General features: G+C 35.9%; 1 protein-coding gene across 8 annotated transcripts in view; it reads right to left on the reverse strand.

The window, feature by feature from the left end:
• Positions 1-1,485: 1,485 nt before the first annotated feature.
• LOC148088291 (pre-B-cell leukemia transcription factor 3) overlaps positions 1,486-12,267 on the reverse strand; it is a 72,315-nt gene continuing 61,533 nt past the window's right edge. For 3 of the 8 annotated variants that reach the window (XM_087796078.1, XM_087796095.1, XM_087796086.1), the window contains 4 exons: positions 9,531-9,696; positions 8,951-9,028; positions 6,683-6,772; positions 3,771-3,882 (listed from right to left, as the gene is read on the reverse strand). In XM_087796078.1, the coding sequence (XP_087652204.1) occupies positions 6,726-6,772; positions 8,951-9,028; positions 9,531-9,696 (291 nt within the window). In that variant the 3' untranslated portion in view covers positions 3,771-3,882; positions 6,683-6,725. Of the gene's footprint in view, positions 3,883-6,682; positions 6,773-7,183; positions 7,297-8,950; positions 9,029-9,530; positions 9,697-12,267 lie in introns of all 8 variants that reach the window. The other 5 variants (XM_087796061.1, XM_087796047.1, XM_087796070.1 and 2 more) reach the window with 3 other exon arrangements.

Genomic DNA, 12,267 nt, shown 5'->3' on the forward strand with positions numbered 1-12,267 from the left:
GAAAAGACAAACTGCTGTTCAAGGAGCCGACCAGGCATCTTTTCGCAAACTTTTTCCCAAGATAAAGAAAGAAATATAGCAGAGAAAAGATGTGTGATGCCCTTTTCTGTATCATAAAGTTTGACTGAGCTGCGGCACTGATCGACTGAGAGGAGAAATCATCTCTTTTCTAGTTGTGTGAATGAAAAACAGCCTAAAGTTTGGATAAACAGTGGAAGTGGACGGTTGATACAGACGGATGAGGAATGAGTGGATCGTGGAATAATAAGTAATTTAATCTGATCACAAGAACAACGCAGGTAACTGGACACAAACATAAATAAAGTACAAGCAAAAACATTATACAAAATATTTGCTGGACTCTGATCCAATGTAATTCCACATCTACAAACAAGTATTTAGTCAGTCACCAATTGTGCAACTTCTCCCACTTAAAAAGATGAGGGAGGCCTGTCATTTTCATTACAGGTATACCTCGACTATGAGAGACAAAATGAGAAAATCAATTATTTGCAAAATATGGTGGATAATAGGTATTTTCACCTACAAACAAGCAAGATTTCTGGCTTTCACACACCTGTAAGTTCCTCTTGAAGAGTTTTCCTCTGTCCTCCACTCTACTCTAACCTGTATTAACTGCACCTGTTTGGCCTTGTTATTAGTATAAAAGACACTTGTCCACCACCCTCAAACACTCGCACTCCTAACATTATTCTGGAAATGGTGAAAAAATAAGGTGTTATTTATCATTTTTTATACCTCCAGGTTCCCCAGTCGGAGACCTACACTTGCAGGAGACGGCAAGACGAAATAGTCACTCTCTAAAGATATCCATTGATGCTTTTTTAACACATTTAAAAAATATTTTTGAACAAAGATATTACACAAATATATCCCAGATACATTTATATTTTTAAGACCAAGGACCACATTTTTTTGTGGCTGCAGCAATAACCACAGTGACACTGAACCACCTTTCCAGAGCTAGTTTGTTAAATATTTGCTATGAATTTATATATTTCAAGGAGGCATAAGGTATGAAAATAGAAGTTTAAATGATTCCAAATCTGTTGGTGTAGCTGTTTATTGACAAAGATGTTTACTGAGTTTTTGACACAGAAGAATTTATGTATATTTCTTTGAATCCTCATTTGTATGTATCTATACACATGTACACAATATAATTAAATTATGTTTTTTATTGATACTTATTTAAAGATTTAATTCCCTCATTATCGCTTCTATGGAATTATTTCCAAAAAATAAATAATATGTTGCACTATTAAACAATTATATGATTTTTCTTAGTATATTTCTTGTATTATTATTGAGTAAAATTTGTTTTCTTAGACTTCAATTTTCATTTTGACACTCATTGACACGGCAAATCAAATCTAAATGGAAAATGTGTTCGACAATAAAGTTTTATTTTATGTATTGTTCCCCAGTTTAAAAAAATAACTGTAATATTTTCCCCGTAGAAGTTGAAATGGATTCATAAAGACTCACAAACAAGTTTCGTCATGAAAGAAAAAGGTTTATTCATGTTTGAAATTACACAACTACCACAAGGAAGACTTTTCAGTCCAGGGCGTAGTCTGGTTAGAAAGAAACACTAAACATCTTTAGTACATTGGAATCACTGCCACAAATCATTTGTCATGACTTTTTCAGTTTCAGAATCACATACAATAGAAAAAAGAGAAAAAAAAGAAATTCGCACCCTGTTGAACAGAGCTGGAAATATACAGTTCTGAATACTGAAACCTCTATGCATTACATTTTTATAGTCATTTTTTTCTTTTTGTATGATTTAGTAACAAGATGAGCAACATTCAAAATGCTTTTTTTCCCGCAGTATTTACAACAGTTTCACTGTTTGGTGTTAATTTATCAACAATGTTCATCGCAACCCTTCATAAAAGCCACACAACTTCTGGACCCCTTCCCCCGCTATTCTTCTCATAATTAATATCCTTGTTGTTGTTGTTTTGTTTTTTTTTGTCATTTTTTAACGTCGCTAAACTGCAACTGGGTTTTATTAAAAGATTAAAATATACATTACATTACACAGAGGATGAGTAAGTTTACAGTGTTACAAGATGGCATCAAAATGCATACAAAATGAAATCATAGCCAAAACTATGGTGGTGACATTGTTTAGAGGTAGTAAGTGAGCACTCTAAGCTACGGAAATCTGGGGAGAAATGTGGAATCGTAATGAGGTAATAAAGCTTTGTATTGATTGGAGGGCGGTGTAATTACTCTTATATTATGTACAACTTTTTCTGGTGTAACTGGGCCGTGAGCGGGTGATCTACAATGAAGGAGATCTGATTTCCATACGCAGTATACAAAAAAAAAAAAGAAGAAATGTTTACATATGTACATACTAAACATGAAATTATAAAATATGGAATGGTGTCATGTTAAAGTCAAGCCATCAATTCCACTTCTCCACGTGGCCGACTCGGTCATTTGTTTGTACTAATGTATACAGCTGTAAGGCAAAATAAATCTTGGTACAACTACAAAGCTGCCATTGAGCTGTCAACGCTAGCATTGTTGGAGTCGCCGGACAAGATTGTAAAGCACATTACAGTCGAATAAAAGAGTCGCTCTCATCTCGGGCTCGGGAGGGACGGACAGAGAGGCCAGTTATCGGAGAGGAACGTGGACGAGATCCGGGGAATGGTTTTCGGGTCTGTGTGGCATATGTCGAGTGAATAGCTCCAGAGAGATCAAAGGTGTGTTTTTCATAGTTTTTTTGTTTAACATGATGCTAATGGCAACATGTTGCGAATCCCAAAAAGTTAGTCAATCGATGGCTTCCTGTTGTTGTATGTGAATCAATTAAAAAATCAGTTATCAAACTAATAAAAGGACAAAACTTTTATCAAAATGTATGAGTAGTAGTGTCAGGAAAACAATAAAAAACAATGAAAAAAGATTTTAAAATGCCTTTGTATAATAATATAGTGTATAATAAATGTTGAAAAACGATGCACTATTATAGTTGATTTTGTGTTTCCTTTCTTTCCTCATTGGTATTTATTGGCGGATCAATAATGTGATTAGTGTATTAGAAGAGTGGTCCACCAACCACCAGGTCAGAGACCGGTACTGGTTCAAGAGCCATTTGATACCGGCCTGTAGAGAAAGACATGCGTAGAGATGTTATTACATTTCTGTTGTATCGATTATTATTGTCTCTGTATGTTTTTGGACTGTGGGAGGAAATCGGAGTGTCCAGACTAAACCCACGCAACATGGGGAGAACATACAAACTCAACACAGAACTGGCAACTTTCTTGCTGTGATCGTGCTCACCACTGTGCCACGTGCACCCAGCGAAAAAAATTATAATTATTAATAAATATTTGGAGTAAAATTTGGTTTGTGTGTTAATGTGTGACTTCTTGGTAAATATGGGAAACTGTAGCTTCAACCTCTTGATCCTTATCTGAATATTTGGTCGACCTACGACACACAGACTTTGCTTTTGTGTTGTGTTGTACGTGTGCGTGCTCCACCCCTAGAACAACATCGAAAATAATCACACGGTGATTAAAGTTGAATTAAAAGAGACACAAATCAAGAAACGATGGAGGAACACCGGGGTGTTCCAGATGAAAAAGGTTATTTTTGTCCGAGTCATGAAGACATGTCTTGGATGTTGCGGGAGAAAAACAAATGAAGCGAGACGCGTCTGTGAATCCTCTGGAACGTTCAACCGGTTTTCAAAGAGTCCAAGCCCGGCCCGGAGGCTAAAAATGCGTGAACAGAGGATCAATTCGAGGTATCAGAGTGCACACTTCCAGGTCCTTCTGTCGGAGATATTACAGAAGACGGAGTTGTTGCGTCGTGCCACCCTCCATTAGCCTGGAAGACAAACAAAAAAAACAGGATGATATTACAATCGCTGTACAACGATCTTGACACATCCTTCATCGCGTCAAACCCAAAAGTCCGAAGAAAAGCGTCTCTGGAATGAGTGTCTAAGCAAATTGGAGTAGCTTCCTGCATCTTGTCGCTACATATTCTCCTGTCACTCAGGAGGCGGGGGGGTGGGCTCCGTCTGGATGAGGTGGGGGGAGCTGAGCGAAAGTGACAAGGCAGGGTCTCTCCAAAAGAGCCAGTCTGAGGCGGCCTGACTTGCCTTGCTTTAGGCATGACCTAGCCTTTACTGAATCCTCTATGTCATCGCCAGCGAGACTAAAGGTTAGCTTATCATAATACAGCTCTGAGACTGTTCCCTGCTCCCAAAACATCCTGTTTTCCTGCCCTTAGATGTCGAGGCGGAGAGAAGAAAGCTTGGAAAAGAAACAGATCGACCAGTGGACTTAAAAAAAAAAGGGTTTTTTTCATTGATGCTAATAATTTCGCGATTTTAAATTTGATGTAATTTGAAATAATGATTGTGCAGATATTTAAAATGGTTTTTTTTGCACGTTTCTTTTTAAATTCATTTGTAAACAACTGTAAACCAAAATGTATCGATTACATTTTAGTTGAAGAAATTGTTATGAGGTGCAGTAGAGGCTAAAGCGTCAAAGAAAATAAAACTGTAGTTAAATGATTATCATTATTTGACAAAAAACAGAGGCAACATTGGGAAAATTGATCAAAAATGTTATCCCATTAGTTTAAAAAAAAAGCATTAGTAACATGTGGACAGATTTACTTTTTCTTCTTTTTGTTTGTCCTCTATCTACACAGAAAATCCATTGAATATAATATAAAATATATATATAAATATTAAAGAAAAATAAACATTATTTTATCACTATTAATATAACATATTATTTGGTGTACTATGATTGGTGTGTAACAAGTTAAAAAGGGATCCAAATTGTAATATAATTTCACGTTTTAACATTAAAATATCAAAATATATGTATTTTACCTTTTCCTCTCTTTCATTTGACCTCTATCAAATAATAATATCATAATAAGTTAAATACAATGTTAAAATATGTATTCGTTGAAAAAATGAAAATACATGTTACCATCATTTTTACCCAAGTCCAACATCTTTTCCTTCATTTCATCCATATATCCTAAAACACGATTGCGTATTCGATTTTTCAAAATTGAAACAGACAAATCTCACACATGTTCCTGGACAAATAAAGTGAAGAAATAAGTGAACAAAGGAGAAAGAGAGCTGTCTAACATCTCTCCCCTCCTCCGCCTCCTCATCCTCTCTCTCATCAGTGAAATTAATCTTTAGCGCGATAGCCTCGGATTACGCGCCGCGTTACAGAAAGGCGCCATATCAAACCTCATCAGAGGAGATGGAATTCTTGTCTGCGGAAAAAGCTGCAGGCGATCACGTGTTCATTATTTATCATAAAGATAAGGCTATGAGGCGTTCTGTGAAGCATTTAAAAGAAATCCAAATGCAACAGATACTAGTTTTCATTAAATCCTTCTTACAAGACGCATGAGAGGATTTAAAGGGAATTGGAAATAAAGCTTCAACACACACTTGGAGAGTCACTTACACACAATACCATGAAGTTAATTACACAGAGGAACATGTTTGTCAAGAGAAACTTGATTGGATGATGGATTGTGTGAGATGTAGAGAGTTGTTGTTTTTTAACGCTGATCACACACATACAGAGGCCTGGATATGACAAGGTAGAAAATAAATAAAATTTAGATGAAATAAATAAAAAAATGTATATACTCAATTGCTACACATATTTGTGGCCAAAATATTCCCTCAAAAAATGTTTCTAATGATGGATACTGCAAATACATAAATATATATAATGCTTCAATTCTGAACAAAGAGAAAGATGATTGAAGAGCGCATGTCTGCTACTGCAGCCGCAACACAAAGATTGCTAAAATAACAGCGTAAAAACAACAATTACTATACAAACTCCACAGTGGTGTCCTCAACCAATTCAGTTAGTAAGTACATTGATAAATTTAATAATTGAAGGTATTTAAGGATACCAAATTAGTATTTTGTGGCCACAAATAAAATGTATTTCAAGGCCACAAAAAAGTATTTCGTGACAATACAAATTGGTATTTGGTGGCCATAAAAAAATTGCATTTCGGGGGCCACAAAGTAGTATTTTGTGACAATATAAAGTAGCATTTTTTGAGCCACAAATGAGTATTTCGGGTGGCCACGAATTGGTATTTCATGACCATAAAAATGTGTATTTCAGGGCTACAAATTGGTATTCGATACTATAAAAATGTGTATTTCGGGGCCGTAAATTAGTCTATAGTGACAAAAAAAATGTGCATTTCGTGACCATAAAGATTTGTATTTCATGACCATAATTAGTATTTCAGGGCCATGATTAGTATTTAATGGCCACAAATTGGTATTTTGTGATCATAAAAATGTATATTTAAGGGCCAAAAATTGGTATTCAAGACCATACAAATTTTAATTCCAGGGATATAAAAATTAGTATTTAGTGACTATAAAAATGAATATTTCGGGACCACAAACTTGGTCACGAATGTTTTTTTTTCACTATTACGATATCATGTCTTAGGCTCCGTAAATATACTTGTGTACACATTCAAACAATGACTGTGATGTGTTTCTTTGATAAAAGCAACATTAGGTATTGAAAAATAAGCTATTTGTAACCCTGATAAAAACACAGTCACGTAAAAACTCATCTATAAAGGAGCTTGTACTTACATTTACGCCGAGTGGACGATACATCGTGTTCCTGCCGACGGCATCACTGTATCCTCCCGTCTGACTGATAACATGGCGCAGGGTATCCACCTGAGGGGACAGACGAGGTGGACATGGCGGTCAAGTCGGAGTCTCACAGCGGGTCGACACTAACTAGAAACATGCCCGGTGAAGCAACACATAGTGACTAGTGTGAAATCACAACAGGACTCCAGAGACGGGAGGAGGAACACCATGATTTGGACACACAAAGGAAAAGAAAAGAAAAGCAAGCAGCTATTTACCAGCACGATGAAGCACAACACAAAAGGAAGCAGAATGAAAAGTACACTCTCAATAAAAGTGGACCTAATACCAACCCAGGAGCTCAAGTCAAAGCTGGATGTGTTCTCAAAATACTCTTTAAAATAATCAATTTGTTTTTCTCTGGAGACAGTTTTGCTTCAGACTGAGCTGTGGATGATGGCTCACCGACAGTCAGCGACCGTCTGTTAGTCCTACCTGAGACCGAGCAATGGCTCCGACTTGTGCCCCTTGGTAAGAATGCCCATTCAGACTCTGCATGCTCAAGAACATGTCCCCCGAATGTGGGAGGTTAAAAGAACCGGAAGAACCTAGAGAGGTAGAAGGTGTGAGTTGCTGGATGTTTGAGAGGTAGAGATGGGCCGGTGAAGCTTCTTGAAGCAGTGTCTCGCTCTGTTAGATCTCAGTAGGTGGCGCAGCAGTTCAAACATGAAGTGAAGTTTCAATTAAATATTTTTTAAAAGCAAAAGATTATAGATAAGAGTGCCATCTAGTGGACTCTTAAGACATCACACTGTTTCATGAAGCTTCATCGACACATCACATAGTGTGAGGGTTAAACATGGAATCACACTTGAGCCATCTCACCATTAAAAGGATCCATTAAAATGATTCATGTTTTTATATTACAGACCAGTGACTTGTCTTCTTTTTAAAAGTTCCTCTTTACCTTCATTCTATTTTTTTAATCTTTTTAAATTAATGATTTTTCAATTTGAATCAGGTCAAAGTTCAGTTCAAATAAGCAACTTACATTAACCTAAATGACAAAGAACATCTCATTATTTTCAGTTAATTTTTTTCGTATATTTCTCCTTTTATATACAGTAAATTTAATCATCATTTATTTATTTTAAAAAAAATTTCAGAATGTGTATTTTCATGAACAGAATCATTAGACGTTTGAATATAGAGAATATAAAAATATAATCAGAAGAGATAATAAAACTTTATCAAACACAATACATTTAAATACATTAAGAGACATTACCACGGATGGCATAAAAATAAATAATAATTCATAAAACTAAAATAATTAAACAACATTCCTGATCCAGAAAGCTAAAACTATTTTAAATTCAGATCAAAGTCTAATAAAACGGTATAATTTTTGGGGGGGATGTTTTGAATAAAGAAGCTAAAGAGATTATGTTAACAGTTAAACTAGTATAATACAATACAATAATACAAAACAATTTTTGGTTGTCATTTATATATAATCAAGTTTAAATCCCCCCTGTCTGCACTCTCTTCTTCTCCTCCTTTGATTCTCCACTCAACCATGTCTGCTACTACTCCCTTCAATTCACTTAGGTAGAACTTTATTGATCCCTCAGCTGCACCTCATCCTTACTCATAAATCACTACATCATCTGCAAACATCAACATCCTTGGTGACCCAACTATTAACTCCAACTTTTAACCATCGTGTTAGCTCAGGGTCAAGGTGACCCGAAGCCCCCGAAACAAATGTATTTGAGATATCCATTGTGTCATCCCAAACACATTTATTTCCTTCGGGTCACCTTGACCCTGAGATAACACAGGGGATAAAAGAGAGAATGAATAGCATAAATCGATTGTCATCCTAATACAAAAAGGCCCAAGTACAGATGTGAATATTTTAGAATGTTGGTACACTATGAATTAATGTAGAGTTTCTGAACAAAACATGCGTGTAAAACCTCTTTAGATATTCTCTAGATGGACTTCAAGTGACAAAATGCATGCAAGCAGAGAAGGTGCAAAAGGAAAGCATGAAGCAAGCATCTACCAAACACAAACGTACAGAAGACTGAGCGGATGATGAGCACAACACTGGTCGCCAACAAATACAAATGAAACCACCAATGAAATGAGGAGCTCTACATGTGTCTGGAAGGCTCTAGTCTGGTGTAATCTCACGTCCAATCACATGGTAAGACAACACGAGGACAATAAAGAAGCTGATGAGAAGAGCAGTACCAGTAAACATGTTGGTTAAAAGAGTGTTTTTGCTCTCGGCAGAGTCCAGCTGAAACTCCTCATCTTTCATCTGGAATCCTGGGTGCAAGAAAAAGGGACCACTTTTGTAAGCCGACCTCGTCCACACTCAGCACTCCTTTCAACTTATCAAACTGAAATAGACTCATATGCCTTTGTACGTTTTATATTGGATTATAAAAACTAACATATGGATCTAGCAAAAAGGGGCTACATGACAAATGATATGCTGCTGACGGGAAGACGAGAGAAAACAAATCCCATGGTCTACCTATGATTTCTCTCGCTCTATGTTTTTTTATATTTAGCCCAAAATACACGTGTTTTCAGTTCACAAGTCAGGAACGCTTCTCTTTATGCATGAGTTTGCTCTGGCATCAACCGTCTTATAGACAGGAGACACTGTGATCCCTGAGCGGGGAGCAGAGCCCGTCACTCTGGTGTGTGAACACTGCATGAAAGAGTGAGGCAGGCAGGCAGCAGGTTAAAGGCTGAGAAGGAGGCCAACGCTATTGTTTTCTTTTCTTTTTTAACCATCAGGTGTGTATGCAAGTGTGCCTACCGGAGTTGGGCGTGGTAGGGGAGTTGGCCTGGCTGTTCTGCACTGCAGCGGCAGCGGCATGCGCCGCGTTTACGGCGGTCTTGGCGGCGTACAGGTTGGCTTCTTCCTGAAACTTGCCGATATTTTTCTTGTACCGGATCCTTTTGTTGCCAAACCAGTTGGATACCTGTGTGGTAGAAGCAGAGGGAGGAGGAGCAGAGGAGTCAGACGTCGAAGAAGCCACAGCAGCGTGCACTGAGCAGTGTGATTGTTTTTCAAGATGTCATGTTTGGGTCCATCAAGTACACAAATCCCCAGACCCCCAGCAGCAAGGTCCGCTGGGTAACACCCGCTAATTAAGCAATAATCCGGAGCCGCTCGTGGATTGGGAGCGAGAATCTCGCTTCTGTCCCCCGACACAACCCCGAAACACAAGGGGACCAGAGACGACAATCCTTGTGTGTGCCTACGTTCATTTAAAATTGTTAACCTTTACCTTTTTTTAACAAAACACCAACTCTTCGCTAAGATTATATAAATGTGACAAATACATTGATTTGAGTAAAATATTCAAACTTATCGACATATTCATATTTATTTGATCATATTTAATTTTTTAAGTTAAGTTTAAGTTTTCATTTAAAATTAACTTTAAGAAACATTTCTAATAAACTCTTATAAGGATAATTAAGCACATCTCCAATATTGTTATGAAAAATACTCTCTACTGTTATCGTTTTTCTTAAGTCATATTTACAATATTATTTTTGTTTTTTATTGATTTAATTTAAAATGAATATCAAGAAAATTATCTAAAATTGGTTATAATATGGATGTACATTCATATTCAGGAAGTAACCTTTACCTAAATAAACAAAAAACAAACATTCGCTATTGTTATGATAAAAGAAATATGACAAACACACCTATTTTGGCAAGATATATAGTTTTAAATGGATTACAATTGTTTTTTTTAATTACATTCTCTTTTTTAATGTTTTTATTTAAAATAAATATCATTAGAAATATTTCTACAAACTATTATAATGACAATTACACACATTCATATACCAGTACTTAACCTTACGCTTAAAAAAAACGACTCTTCACCATTTGTTTTTATAATAAAAATGTGAGAAATATACTTTTAATGTGGGTAATTTATAATTTTTACTGAACTAAATACCATTGTTGTATTGTAATCGTTTTAATATAAACACATATAATAATGAAAAATATCTTAACCTCCAATAATAATTATTTTAATTGTATATATAAATTAAATATATATAAGAAACTCTAAAAACATTAATTAAACTTTAATTTCTACCTGGAATACGGAGTAAAGGATTTGTTACCAGCTTACTTCTGTGTGAAAAGGTGTAAGTTAATATTGTGTTAGATTTATAAAATAAAAATTGACGGTGCGGTTTGATAAATTCTGGATATTTGGAGCAACTTCTATTAAATTTGGCCCGATCCAAAAAGCCATCAGTCTGAGGTGGAAAAGTTGCACATGTGAATGCTGGCTCGGCAATAACAGAGGAATAATAATGAGCTGCTGTTTGCTTTTAACGCTCCTATAAATTAGAGCGTCTCGTCGCAGCACTTTCCCTCTCCCCACCTCGGGGGCCGCAGCCCACCGCCGGACCAGCCAAAGAGCAGCTGCCCCTAATGACGCTTTATTTAATTTCCACCCATGCGCTTAAATTTTAATATCTCCAGCCGCCCGCCAACGTTGTGGCGTTAAAACTGACTGGATTTTTTTTTTTTTTTGGAGGGGCACCCGATCATTTCCATCCAGCACGTCTCTAAATCTTTAATATCTAAGCAATTAAAATTAATGACCATTGAGACGGGTTCCCGTGTTGGCAGGAGGGTTTTGACATCAATTGTTGGATGGGTTTACCTAGAGGTTAAACTAACAAGCAAGGTTTAATTGGCCGCAATGAAACCTTCGGCCATCTTGCTTTTTTACTCCAACATGCTGCAGGTAGATGGTCCTGCCATGCTGCGGGTGATGTTCTTGCACTACACAAATACTTATATGACTTATATAAGATTAAATACAGTGGCAATGTTATATTAAATATGGCTGACGCTCTATGATTATTTGGGTTCTGCCTCTGAAGGTGACATGAAATCACTAGTCATAACGTATAATTGTGGCTATAATTTAATCTGAAAACGCAATAGTCACCTCTTTGGGCTAAATATGACGGGATTAATATTAATATTATGAAAATAGAATCTTATTTTATAGGTGATAAAAGAAAGCAAGAATGCTGAGTGGCAATAATATAATATTGATTTAGCAGCAAGTGAAAATGAAGATAGTATTTTCTTTTTACTACTATCTTTTTCCTTATGTAATTTTTAATACCAGTGCATTGACACTCAAAATATTTAATTACACTTTAATTCATTTTTTATTATTCAAAGCTGCTAGCTAAAGCCCATTTTTCGCCCAACAAAATAAAAAATATAAAATATAAAAAATATGAAAAAGCTAGTTTACATTAGCAATGCTACTGCCACTTTTTTAGTTAAAATATTGTCATTTTAAGAAAAAATCTTCCTTGCCTCTTAGTGCTTGTAAAAGTTTTAAGCATCTTGAAAAAGCTATTTTAATGAAATAAGGATCTTTATTTTTTCTAAATGCTACATAGCTAAGATGCTATTTGCTAGCTCAATGAGAACGCATATATAGTGTTAAATTAGTTATTTAATAAAATACTCCTTTATATATTACTAATTG

This window comes from Callionymus lyra, chromosome 1 (genome assembly GCF_982586985.1).
Source record: "Callionymus lyra chromosome 1, fCalLyr1.hap1.1, whole genome shotgun sequence".
NCBI lineage: Eukaryota > Metazoa > Chordata > Actinopteri > Syngnathiformes > Callionymidae > Callionymus > Callionymus lyra.